Genomic DNA, 12,191 nt, shown 5'->3' with positions numbered 1-12,191 from the left:
TGTGACAGTGTAGAATGGTTAGAAACTGATCATTTATAAATACAAGAACAGGATCATTGGAGGCACGTTCTGTGGTGTTTTGACAGTGTGCCCTCTTGTGGCAGGTTCTAAAAACGACGCTGGGAAAATGACTGAATGGTTGACTGGTTGAACGCCAGAGGCCCGAGGCCTACTCCTTCAACAAAGCCCCCGGAACATTATCTTAAAAAAAAATAAAAAAAACCTATAGCTGTCACTACCTGATCCTAGTCCTCTACCCAATACTAGTCTTTGCTCATGCGTCCCAACGACAGATCATGTAAGATTGCCGGTTTCAATCATACCTATATTTGTCTTTGGTTTCAATTGTGGAAGGCAGCGAAGACAGACAGTTTTAACGAAACATAATCGTTTATTTAAAAACGAGAGATGGTGTCAATATGGAATAAAAATAAGGTGGAAGATCACACTGTATCCCCAAATATACCCACATTAAGCGTTAAGACAATCCACATATGCTGACGTTGAGCCTTAAATGCTAGAAACCGTTTACAACATTATTAAATATTACGTTTAAAAAAACCGACATAATGCTTAAAGACAATCTCATGTTGATGATGAGCCTTATTCCGTAATCCGTTTGTGTCTGAGCATGACTATGAGAGGACTAGGATCGGTTAGAGACAATATCATTTTTGAGGACGTAAAAATGTAATGATGTAGGCCTACATATACGGTCTTTTCTTACACTGCACTCAACGCAAAGCTGTTCTACCCTACTGTTCTGCAACCTGGTCACTTCAGTGCGTAATTAAGTCTTCCCTCGATAATGTTACTGTGAATCAAACGCCTTTATTAGGACTAAAATGCAGTGGTACTGTTAATTATTTCAGGTCCCATCACTTCAGCATTCGAAAGTGTCATGTAAACAGATGTCAATAGATACCTGGAAGGACAAATCATAATTTAACCTTGTCAATTTGTTGGCAGTTGGCATATGAATTGTCTCATCAATATTATTAGCAAGAATGTCTTATTTTATTAATTGCCTAAGAATGAGAAAAGAGATGGACAGGAAATAACCAGTTTACATACAACTTTTTTTCTTGTTTTAATTTCAGAATACTTAAGGCAATCATGAAACCACTGCATAATTACAAGAGAACACTCAACAGCACCAGAAACACCTAAAACACCTTCACCTCAAACTCAAACTCAAATCATCTCTTGGCAACCTGAAAGTTTTGAAACTGCATATAGTCATCATGGTCCCTATAGTTTTGACCCCATGTCCCACCCCTTCCCTTGACGAAGTCCCACAGACAGCAAAATGTGGTTTAACATTCCTCAGACAAGGGACACTAAAAGAAAAAAAAAGTCTATATATTAAAAATATGATTTTCAAACGGATCAAGGCAGTCACGTTTAAAAAAATAAACGCTATTTATAGTACATATTCAACTTGACACTCTCATGCTTGCTATCAGACTTCAAATAAAACCAACAACAACAAAAAAAAAACAGACAAGATTTAAAAAACAAATGAGCTATTTCACAGTTATAAGACTCAACGCAACCTCCACGTCAATACCAGTCCCTGTGGCGCAAGAGCTGAAATTCAAATGTTCAGAACTTGTGTTAAGAGCGTTACGAAAAACTTTACAAGTTTCGCAGATGAGGACTGAGAGTGGGAGACAGAGAGAAAAAGAAATCAAACATGATTAGCATTTCTAAAATGTCTGACACAGACTACGCATGTCATAAGGTCACAGTGCAGCCTGCATCCCATAATATTCTGCATGTGTTACCATAATATTCTGCATGTGTCATTGCAGAAACCAAGGCAGGACAGGCTTGGGACATCAGTGCGCGGGAGCATTCGTTTAGTGTCAGTGGCATGTTTGGCAAAAAAGGACTCAAGGGTGTGCAGTGAATGTTCTGTCAAACAGAGACACCAGGCAGACTATCTCCTCCACTCTACCTCACTTCATTGCCAAGGCAACAGAACATTCCAGTTGGTTTACAAAGTTGTCTTTTAAAAAGTTGTGCACAATTCATCACCATAGCAGCCAATGGATGATTTCAGCAGACACACACTCATGATGTGACAGTAACAAAAAAGAAAAAAAAAGGGGGAGGGGGGGGGGTGTACACGAAAAAAACACCATCCAAGGTTATGCTGGTAGTTTTTTTTTTTTCCCCTTTTGACACATTCTGAAATCTCACTATACAACTGTTTCACAGCTCTGTTTCACATGTTCTCTCCTCTAACGATGTCTCTCTTAATGTACAACCACCTCATAAGAAACAGCCTTGCTCTTGTCAGATATAATATCTGTTTAACACTCGTCTCTCTTTTATAGACATCCCCCTCCTTTAATTCCCTTCTTCCCAAATACCCAGCCTTATCCTTCAGTCAACCTACACCACCTCCCCTTCCTCCTCCTCCTCTTCCACCATCATCTCCTCCTCATCCTCCTCTTCCTCCTCCTCGCCTTCCTCCCCGCCAGGCAGCTGCACTTTAACCCAGCCGTCGGCGGACAGGCCGTGCTTCTTCTGATGCCGCTTGTAGTTGTCCCAGTGGCCCGTGGTGTAGCCGCACTCCTGGCACTTGTGCGGCTTCTCGCCGGTGTGGCGCAGCATGTGGCGCTTGAGGTTCATGCTCTGGTTGCAGCTGTAGCTGCAGAGGGCGCACTGGAAGGGCTTGGCGCCCGAGTGGACGCGCTGGTGCCGCTTGAGGTTGGCCAGGTTGCCGCAGGCGTAGTCGCACAGGTGGCACTTGTAGGGCTTCTCGCCGGTGTGCACGCGGTGATGCCGCTTCAGGTTGTCGAAGTGCGCCGAGGCGTAGTCGCACTGCGGGCACTTGTACGGCTTCTCGCCGCTGTGCGTCTTCATGTGGCGCGCCAGGTGGTTGGGGTAGTGCGTGAGGAAGGGGCACGCGGAGCACGTGTAGACCCGCTCGCTGCCACCGCCGGAGCGCTCGCCCCCCGCCCCGCCCGTGTCCTTGGTGAGGAGCTCGAGGGTGCAGCGGGCACAGATCTGAGCCGAGGTGCCGTCCTCATCGTCGAGGTCCACGCCACACAGGCGGCAGGTGAAGGGGAAGAGGAGTGGGGGTAGGGCGGCCGACGGCGGCGGATGTGACTGCTGAGGAGGAGGAGGAACGGGGCGCGGAGGGGGGGGCTGGAGATTAGGGGTGCGTTGGTGTGGCTGTAGTTGGTTAGCCCGGGGGCTGTTGTCAAATGCCTGTATGAAACCACCGCCAACTCCACCCATAGGTAGATGTGCCAAGTCATTTCGGGACACAATTTCTGAAAAAAAAAGAACAACAAAAATAGTTTAACAACCTTGTTTTTCTGAAGCTCAACACATCCAGCAGATTATAGCAGTGAGTCATGAATCAAAGAGTCAGGTAAATCTTAAGGGCTTAATGATCTATGTCTTTGCAGAGAGACCAATCTGTTGTGGAACTGCACAACTAGTTAATGCTAGGTGCTTGGAGGCAAGAACATTACTGTGTAAGTGGCAGCAGACTTTTCTGGCTAACTTCATCAACGTAGTTCAATTACAGATAAGAAAACAACAAGGGAAGATTGCTAAGGCATTACATCAAACCATCAAATCCAAACCCCTCAAACTCACACCTCCCATCTTACTCCTCTCTCTCTCCTCTCTCTCCCCCTTTCCCCTTTACTTCTCTCTCTCTCTACTCTCTCTCTCTCTCTCTCTCTCTCTCTCTCTCTCTCTCTCTCATCTCTCTCTCTCTCATCTCTCTCTCTCTCTCTCTCTCTCTCTCTCTCTCTCTCTCTCTCTTCTCTCTCTCTCTCTCTCTCTCTCTCTCTCTCTCTCTCTCTCTCTCTCTCTCTCTCTCTCTCTCTCTCTCTCTCTCTCTCTCTCTCTCTCTCTGCCTCTCTCTTTCTCTCAGTCAATCCCTTTCTCTTTCTCTTTCTCACCTCTCTCCCTCTCCCACAATCAATCTCTCTCTGTCTCTCTCTCTCTCCCAAGAGCTGATCCTCACCATCATTACTGGTCCTTGTTGCTTCCTCCCTGGCTCTGTGGCTCCTCAGGGGCCTCCGTAAACTGTGTCCCCTGTAGACGGCACCCCGGCGTGGGCCTCCGCCGACTCCGCCAGCCCCTCCCTGCCCTCTGGGGTTGGGTGCGGCGACAGGAACGGCGGCGGCAGTGGTGTGCATGCGCTGGTGCCTCTTGAGGTTGCCGAGGGAGCTGCAGGCGAATGCGCAGCTCTGGCACTTGTAGGGCTTCTCGCCGGTGTGGATGCGCAGGTGCCGCTGCAGGTTGACCAGCTGCGCCGAGGCGTAGGAGCAGAGCGGGCAGCAGTACGGCTTCTCGCCGTTGTGCGTCTTCATGTGCCGCTTGACGTGGTTGGCGTAGCGCGACGAGAAGCCGCACAGGTGGCACGAGGAAAGCTTCAGCAGGCTCCCGTCCTCCAACCCCAGCCCCCCGCCCTCTTCGTCCTCCGCCACCCCTTCCGCTGCCTCCGACCTCAAGGCAGGACCCCCCCCCGCCGCCTCCACCAGCACCCCTCCGGAACCCCCCGGGCTCGTCTCTCGCGCCCGCGCTCCCTCCCTTGCAGCAGTGGAGGCAGTAGGGCCCCACCAGGTCCATACCGGTCTCCAGGGGATCCTCTGGCAGGCGGCCGCAGCCCCGGCAGGACATGAAGGTGGAGAAGGCGGATTCGGAGGAGGGGGTTGTGGAGGTGGAGGCGTTGGCGGTGGCGCTGAGTGCATCTCGCTCGCCGTTTGGCTCGTCTGTGTCGCTCTCCATGCTCAGGCGGCTGTAGGAGGAGCTCTCTTCGTCAGCCAGGGAGAACACGGGCAAGCCTAGGTCAGCTGCAGACACAGGAGGACACAGGACAGCTAGAGTGAGCGGACACATGGCACTTCTTCTGTAATTGTGACATCTACCTGGATCATTACATTTTACATTTCTCCAAAAGATATAACTCGAAATATATTTTATATTGGGGGGAGGTCCCCGACCAATAGCACGAGGAATTTAACATTTTCCCGTGTACAACTATATATGGGCATAATAGAGAGAAGAGTCAAGTGTCTACATCGGACAAGATCTAAGAGCCCTTTGTTAACCTGAGGTAGCCTTTTGTGGATAGTGGACAGTGGGTCTCACACACACACACACACACACACACACACACACACACACATAATGAATCATAACGGCATGAATCTGCTGACAGAACATTTGTAATTGTCATTTGTAAAACAAAGACAAAGCAATTTCACAGGTGTCTAGTGACAATTAATCTGAACGGTACGGTACATCAGAGGTTTCCTCCCAACAACGACCAGGGCTGCAAATTAGCCCGTCATGTCATCCCTTCATGAAGGAAAATAACACCATGAACGTACAAATGTTCACTACGCAATGATAAAATTACGTTTGGAGATCTATTTGTTAGCATCATATCGGTAATGATGAACTGGTCATGTTTTGAAAACATGTTAATAAATGATGTACACACACAGTATGTATACATTATATCTATGTATGTTTGTATTATAATGCAATAAATACATGCATACATGCATAATTACATATGTACTATGATGTATTAATACACATATCTTTGCACCAATTAATCTGCCGACAAAGCAGACCTCTAGAAATCAGTAGTATCATTAGTTGACATGAATAGCTAACCCCAGGAATTTAACTCAGACAGACGGTAGACTTGGCTGTTGAAATCTTGTTAAACAGTGATACACAATAACATTCCATACTTCAATATCAAATCCTTTCCAATAGGAAAAAAACTATTTCTGTAGAAAAAAAACTTCTACCCAACAAACCAGCCACAAACCCAACCGCAGCACTCAACATCGATGCAAGTAGCCCACAACAAACCCTTTAGTCATAAAGCAGAATGGCATCACCAGAGTGCTACTGCCATCCCTTTTCCTTTAACGACACCTCGTATTCAAGCCAAAGCATCAACTTGTCAAGTCATCTTAATCATCCTGTTGCTATATACTTACCCAAATCGTGGTTTTCCAATTAACTTTGAAGCGCGTTTTAGGGGGGGAAAAAAAACGAAACACCTCTCCCTTGGTAACAAAATCACGGCAGGTTTAGAAAACGCTGTGCATCGCAGGAGAGCCGGAGAGAGAGAAAGGAGGAGAGTCAGGAGCCTGGAGCTGGCCCCTTTCTCCACTCCACGTTTCCTCTGGCTGTCTGAAGAAATGGCCTTCTCTGGCGGCAAGAAAAAGACCAGCAAAGCGAGCCTGCAGCTCCCTCCAAACACACATAAACACACACACACACACACACACACAAGCCAACGAGAGAGGCAGTTACATACACACCCGCACACATCCACAGCGTCTCACTCCCAACGCAGAGCAGAGTGAGTGTCAGAGCAAGAGGGAGACGGAGAAGGGGAATGAGAGAGACGGCTGCCTGGTCTGGTCTTTATATTGGGCTTTTCACAAACCCCTGGTGGATGATTACTCTGCCTAATGATAATGATGATGACTATAATGGCTGTCCTGATGATGATGAGGGGAGATGATGATGATGATGATGATGATGATGATAATGGCAGAGTGGAGGAGGCGATGGTGATGATGATGATGATGATGATGATGATGATGATGATGATGATGATGATGATGAATAAATGCCTTTCCCGTAATGGTGTCCTTGATGATGATGGTCGCCTTGATGACCCTTTATATAATAATGGAAGCAGGATGCTTCTCTTTTTCTCTCTTTCTCTCTCCTTTGCTTGCTTTTTTTTGTTTTCAGTTTCAGTCGGTTCTCTCTGTCAAGACTGTCATCATCAGCAGCAGCAGCAGCGGCCATCACCCCCATCAGCCCCCACCTCACACACACACACACACACACACACACACACCACATGAGAGATGTTAACCATTCCCTGACTGATGCGTGGTCATAAAACACTCGTTCCCGCTAATGGCTTACCATTTGAATCATAATGCAACGAACCCTCTATCATCAAGCCAGCAATAGCCACTGATGAGACGGCTAAGAAACAAACATTATAGTACATACCCACAAAGGATTTCTGTCTCAAAACCAGACAACAATTTAGAAACAACGAGTTTCAAACATTATACTTCATACCCACAAAGGATTTCCCCCTCAAAACCAGAAAATGTAGAAACAATTAAAATCCATACAAGTTTGAGGTTATAGAATCTAGACAGGCTGTGCTGAACAAGATAAATCTCTTAAATGGAATAGATTGTAAATGCTGATGTACACTGATAAGCAGGTGCACACATAGGCTTTGTATAGTATGTCAGCATGTTGTTGTTGTTTTCGTTATTATTGAAATAATAAGCTATACACTGTAACTACACTTGTTGTCTTAAATACCGTTTTACTTACTATACAATGTTTGCAGGCAGCACTAGCTTATTTTTTCTCCCACGTGGCTTACTGATTGCTTGTATTATGATCTTTGCTACATGAAAATCTTTTTTTCGCTGCTTCAATACTCACAATCTCTTAATACACATACAAATATAATTTGTCATATATCATATGTACATACACATATTTTAAATGATGTATCATAAATAATAGATAGGTGCTCTCATAGGTAAATTAGTTCATTCTGTCTTGATTGCCTCCTGTTTTTCTGTGTTTTTGTGTTTGTATGTTTTTCTTGTGGTGATACCGTGAAAATGGCTCAAACGGACTGTTAGCTCTATCAAAATGTTCCACTAAGGGTGGATGCGTCATAAAACCAGAGAGGATTGAGGCATTGAGTATTCTACAAGCTTTGGCAGTGCAATGCCCCTGGAGGAACAATTTGATTAAGACCAAAACAGTAAACTGTACACGTAACACGTGGCTAAATGCTCAACATTCTCTCAGAGAAAATAATAATTCCACATTAAATGTAGGTTTGTTATTATACTTCAGTTCTATAGCTATTACTTGCCTGTAATTACTTGTTTTATGCTTCTTATTCTTGCAAGTTAAAGCAACCTTATGCAGGCTTTGCACTTGTTACGGTAGGTTTTTGTAGGTAGCTAGTCTTAATAACATACTCAATTTTTTTTTATGGTATACGGTCGTGTGAAGGAGATACTGGCATACACACACCTGACCTTCGCAACAGCCGGCCAGGGCTATGTTTCCCAAAGGCATTGTTGAACAACTACTATTGTAAATTAATAGATAGAAAGGATGCTCTTTTTTATTTAGTTTCTCTGGTGGACAATGGAAGTTTGCCACAAAAGTTTGTTTAACTGCAGGGAGAGACAAATATTAGCTGGATATTTTAATACTTTTGAACAGCGTGTGTTTAAACTTGGGTGTGTTTTTTTTCTTTTTTCTTTTTAGGGGCTGTATCTGACACCAATCCCTATGAAATGTGCAAAACTGACCAGAACCTTGTAGAACAAGAACATATCTGTCCCCATAAGCAAAATAATAAGTATAAACCATTTTCCAACCAACCAGTTTCATGACACCCCTAGACTTGCTCTATTAATAGTAAATGACCCCACTCCATCTCTGTAAAAGTGTCTGTCACTTAATAAGTAATTTCCCCATGCTTCTAACATGTAGTATTTCTCAATCATATTGATTAATCTTCTATCAGAAAAACAAATTGAGGTGGGAACCCCCGGTTGATTAGACAAAGAACCCAGTCTAATTAGAAAAAGTTGCTATCATGCAGAAATATAGTCCAGAGATAAATTGCTTTCACAGAAATACAGTGAGTTTCATTTCTGTTTCTGAGCGTTACCTTACCAACAAAGTTGATTTTATAAGGATGCACTTTTTTCTTATTTTTTTTTTTTTTGTGATTTTTTTTGAGAATCTGTTATGTTAGCGCAATACTAAATTATGATTGTTACTGAACATGATGCCATACATGATTTTTGCCTGAGAAAACCACTTTCAGGATTCTTTGTGGTGTTTTCAAAGCTATATTATTCACATAACAGATCAGATGGAATAGAACAGATGTTCATTCTCCATGGCTTAGTGAACAAATGGCCATAAATAACTAGCAGCAACTAATCAGCAGGCAAAATTCCACCTTAAAGCATTTGTAGACTGTATGGGGTATCAAAAAAGTCTCAAGAGAAGAATGTTTAGAAGTGGTGACCCATTTTTGCCTTATACTGCACTCTAGTGGACAAAACTGTACAAAGTACCCTTAAACACAAACATGGGATATGGTGATAAGTTGCACCATAGTATTGTAGTAGTATAGTAGTATACAAAGTCCAAAGGAGGCTTAAAAGCCCTAACTTAATGCCATGCTAATTGATTTCACAAATTTGTAATTGGTTTTATCTATAGTCCTCCAATAAAATAAATCGATTGTGTTTAACACTAAGTAAAGCTTAAAAAATAAAACATCTTCCTATTATGTCAACTGCTCTGCAAAGATCCAGGGTCCAAACAGAATGAAGTTGGTTACAAATAGGATCAGATTCTTCTTCTACCAAATGTTTTTCTACACAACATAATATATGATCCCATATATCCATACATTTTACATTCACATATTTCACATTGCTTTATGAACTCACATGTGTATTTGTCCAGCCCTATGCTTTTCCCATCATTGTCTGGGTCTGTAAAATCAAGATCTTGTCCCAAGATGAGATCGCTCTCGAAGGTGAGGCTTGCTGCTGTTTCAAGTCCTATACCATCTTCAGAATCCACTAAATCAACAAAAAGAACATCAACAATAAAAAAAACATAAATTAGTCCAGCCCGTACTTGCATACGAAATCCTATATTGTTAACACATTAGCAAAAGGATTAAATCCAATAATGAAAACATGGCACAGAAACAGAGTTCTTTAGGAGAGGGGGACTTAGTGCAGCCCAAACCCTACCAAGGCTCAGACTAGCATTTTGCTGCCATGCAATAGACGTGATGTACACAAACCAGTGGCAAACTCATGAATCTAGATCTTTGAACCTCTTACATGGAGTCTGTAGAGTTCGTAATGATCAACCTAACAGGAGAGAGCAATATGTACAGATGCATCTTAAGAGCTGGTCTTTCAATGTGCATTCGATTGCATTTGCCATTGTAACACTCTGTCAATGTTTCTCCCTTAGTTTCACAACATTGTAGCACTTGCTTCAACCATGACAAGCAGTGTTACACACATGGACTTATGATTCCATCTTTTTGAGGCACACATACACACACTCACACATCCGACTATTAAAATAGAAAAGTCATTAAATTTAGGTCAAACCCCCATCACCTTATTCCCCATTATGTAACTCATTGGCCCCAAACTCTTGTTTTGGATGAATTCTTACACTTTACAGGTTGTGGATTCTGCTGTTTTCTTCTTGGCATCTTCCAGTCAGCCTCTCTGGTCATGCACCCGCTTCACGACGCCTCATGAATCTATCAGCTCATTGTTAGCAATTTGACATCTTTACCATATTTAAAGGCACGAGTTTGTGTAAAGGAACGCTTTTCAGAGCCGCTGCCACAGGGATGTCAACAACCCCATAGGACAGAGTTGTTGCAATATTGTGGCATCCAAAATACGAATAGCTGGATGGCAACCTGGCGTTAGCTTGCTTGCTAGCCACCAACCTTGAAAAACTGCAGCTGACAATAACAAATGAGATTCAATTTTGACAGCGAGTTTATGTTGTGTACCGAAAAGATAACGTTTCGTTAGATAGCGTTAATAAACGTTGCCTTTCTATGAATTTAATACACACACGAATTGGGTAATCAAAGCTGGCTATTTTAGCTAGCTTGATGGGTATTTTGTTCTTTCCATGTGACAACAACTGCACAAGCTTACACTAGCCCAGGTAAACCAAACTACCCAGCCAGATCAGAACCGTTAATGTGTAGATGCAAGAGGATATCATTACAAATAACAAGCTAAGTTAACTGTTTTTATTTTAACTGATAAATCAACACCGTAGTGTAGTCTCTGGCTAGCTAGCTAACTGAGCTACCTGTCAAGAGTACTAGATAGCGAGCTAGCTTGCTAATTTTAGCCTGCAAACTGAGAAGGGGCTAGATGCTTAGATATCTTACACGTTCGGCTTGCTATTTAAATTCTATTTGTCACCAGCTAAGCTATCGATGATAAAAAAAACTTGGCTAGTAATCAAGCTAGGCTAGCCAGGTAGCTGACAACATTTCATAAACATATGCATAGTTTAGATTGTACGTATTAATAATGATTTTCTTTATATGCAAAAACATACGCATCGTAGAAAATACAATACCTAGCTATCCGCCATTCCATAACAACATCGGCGACAAAGAAAGGCAATTAATGGGCTTTTTTTCATAACTTAATTGATTTTTAGATTGCTATTGTATACATTCTCTTCCGCTATGTGGCGTATTTCCGTTTCCTTTTGACATATCATGTTTACTGGGACGTGTAGTTTTCAAGCATTTGCGCATTAGCTTAGCTCTGGCCCCCCTGAGGTATGACATGGCCGAAGTGGTAATCTAATTTGATAGTTTTAAATCATTATTTTAATTATTGTCTTCATAGGCTAAATGCACTCTGAATATTTCTTCATGTATGTGGCTAGCCCTCGCCAGCATATCACTGAATTATATTGGCCAATTCAGGTGTAAAACCATTGAGACTACGTAAACATTAGTTACCTTATGGATTTGCATTTAATAATAATGCTATTATGTTTTTTTTTTTAACCAGAACAAGGTGCTGTCAAACATTAAACGATCGAACACAAAGAAGCATTAAATTTTACAGTTGCCCATTCTTCAGCATGCATTTAGATTTACAAGTTCACCTATTTAATCAAAGGCATAGGCGCTATCAATGGGACATTTAACTGGCCATATTCATGAATAGAGACGGTGCCTTTTTTTCAGTCCTTGCTTGCCTCAGAGTTTTCTACTGGGCGCTTCTTTTCACGCCTGCTTCAACGGGCCATAGCGCACAGAAGGGAGAGGGAATCTCTAAGGTTAACGGGGATCTCCCAGTCAACGTCATGTAGCGTTGCTCGGACCGTGGGATCCAGCGAGACACGCTCTAGACCGAGGTTTGACGGGCGATATACTTTACAGCAGTGGGAGGGTTCGGTAAGCCCACCGTTCTCGGCTGTTCAGTGGGAGGAGCCAATCTGCGGCACTGAGCAGTGAGAAAGAGCGTTGACAGAAGGTAAGGTGCCGTTTTCCTCATAGCTAGCCTTTATATCACATGCCTTGT

General features: G+C 43.2%; 1 protein-coding gene across 1 annotated transcript; it reads right to left on the bottom strand.

Annotated features, from left to right (window-relative positions):
- Window positions 1-2,400: 2,400 nt before the first annotated feature.
- znf513a (zinc finger protein 513a) lies at window positions 2,401-11,448 on the bottom strand (the record flags this gene model as incomplete). The annotated part of the gene is given in 5 exon segments (XM_080833265.1): window positions 2,401-3,287; window positions 3,995-4,502; window positions 4,504-4,826; window positions 9,540-9,674; window positions 10,291-11,448. Coding segments are annotated over 5 exon segments (1,917 nt in total). The 5' UTR covers window positions 10,355-11,448.
- Window positions 11,449-12,191: the final 743 nt, after the last annotated feature.

This window comes from Sprattus sprattus, assembly GCF_963457725.1.
Source record: "Sprattus sprattus genome assembly, chromosome: 2".
NCBI classification, from domain to species: Eukaryota; Metazoa; Chordata; class Actinopteri; order Clupeiformes; family Clupeidae; genus Sprattus; species Sprattus sprattus.
The sequence above is the reverse complement of the archived record's forward strand: the minus strand, read 5'-3'. Positions and strand labels throughout refer to the sequence as shown.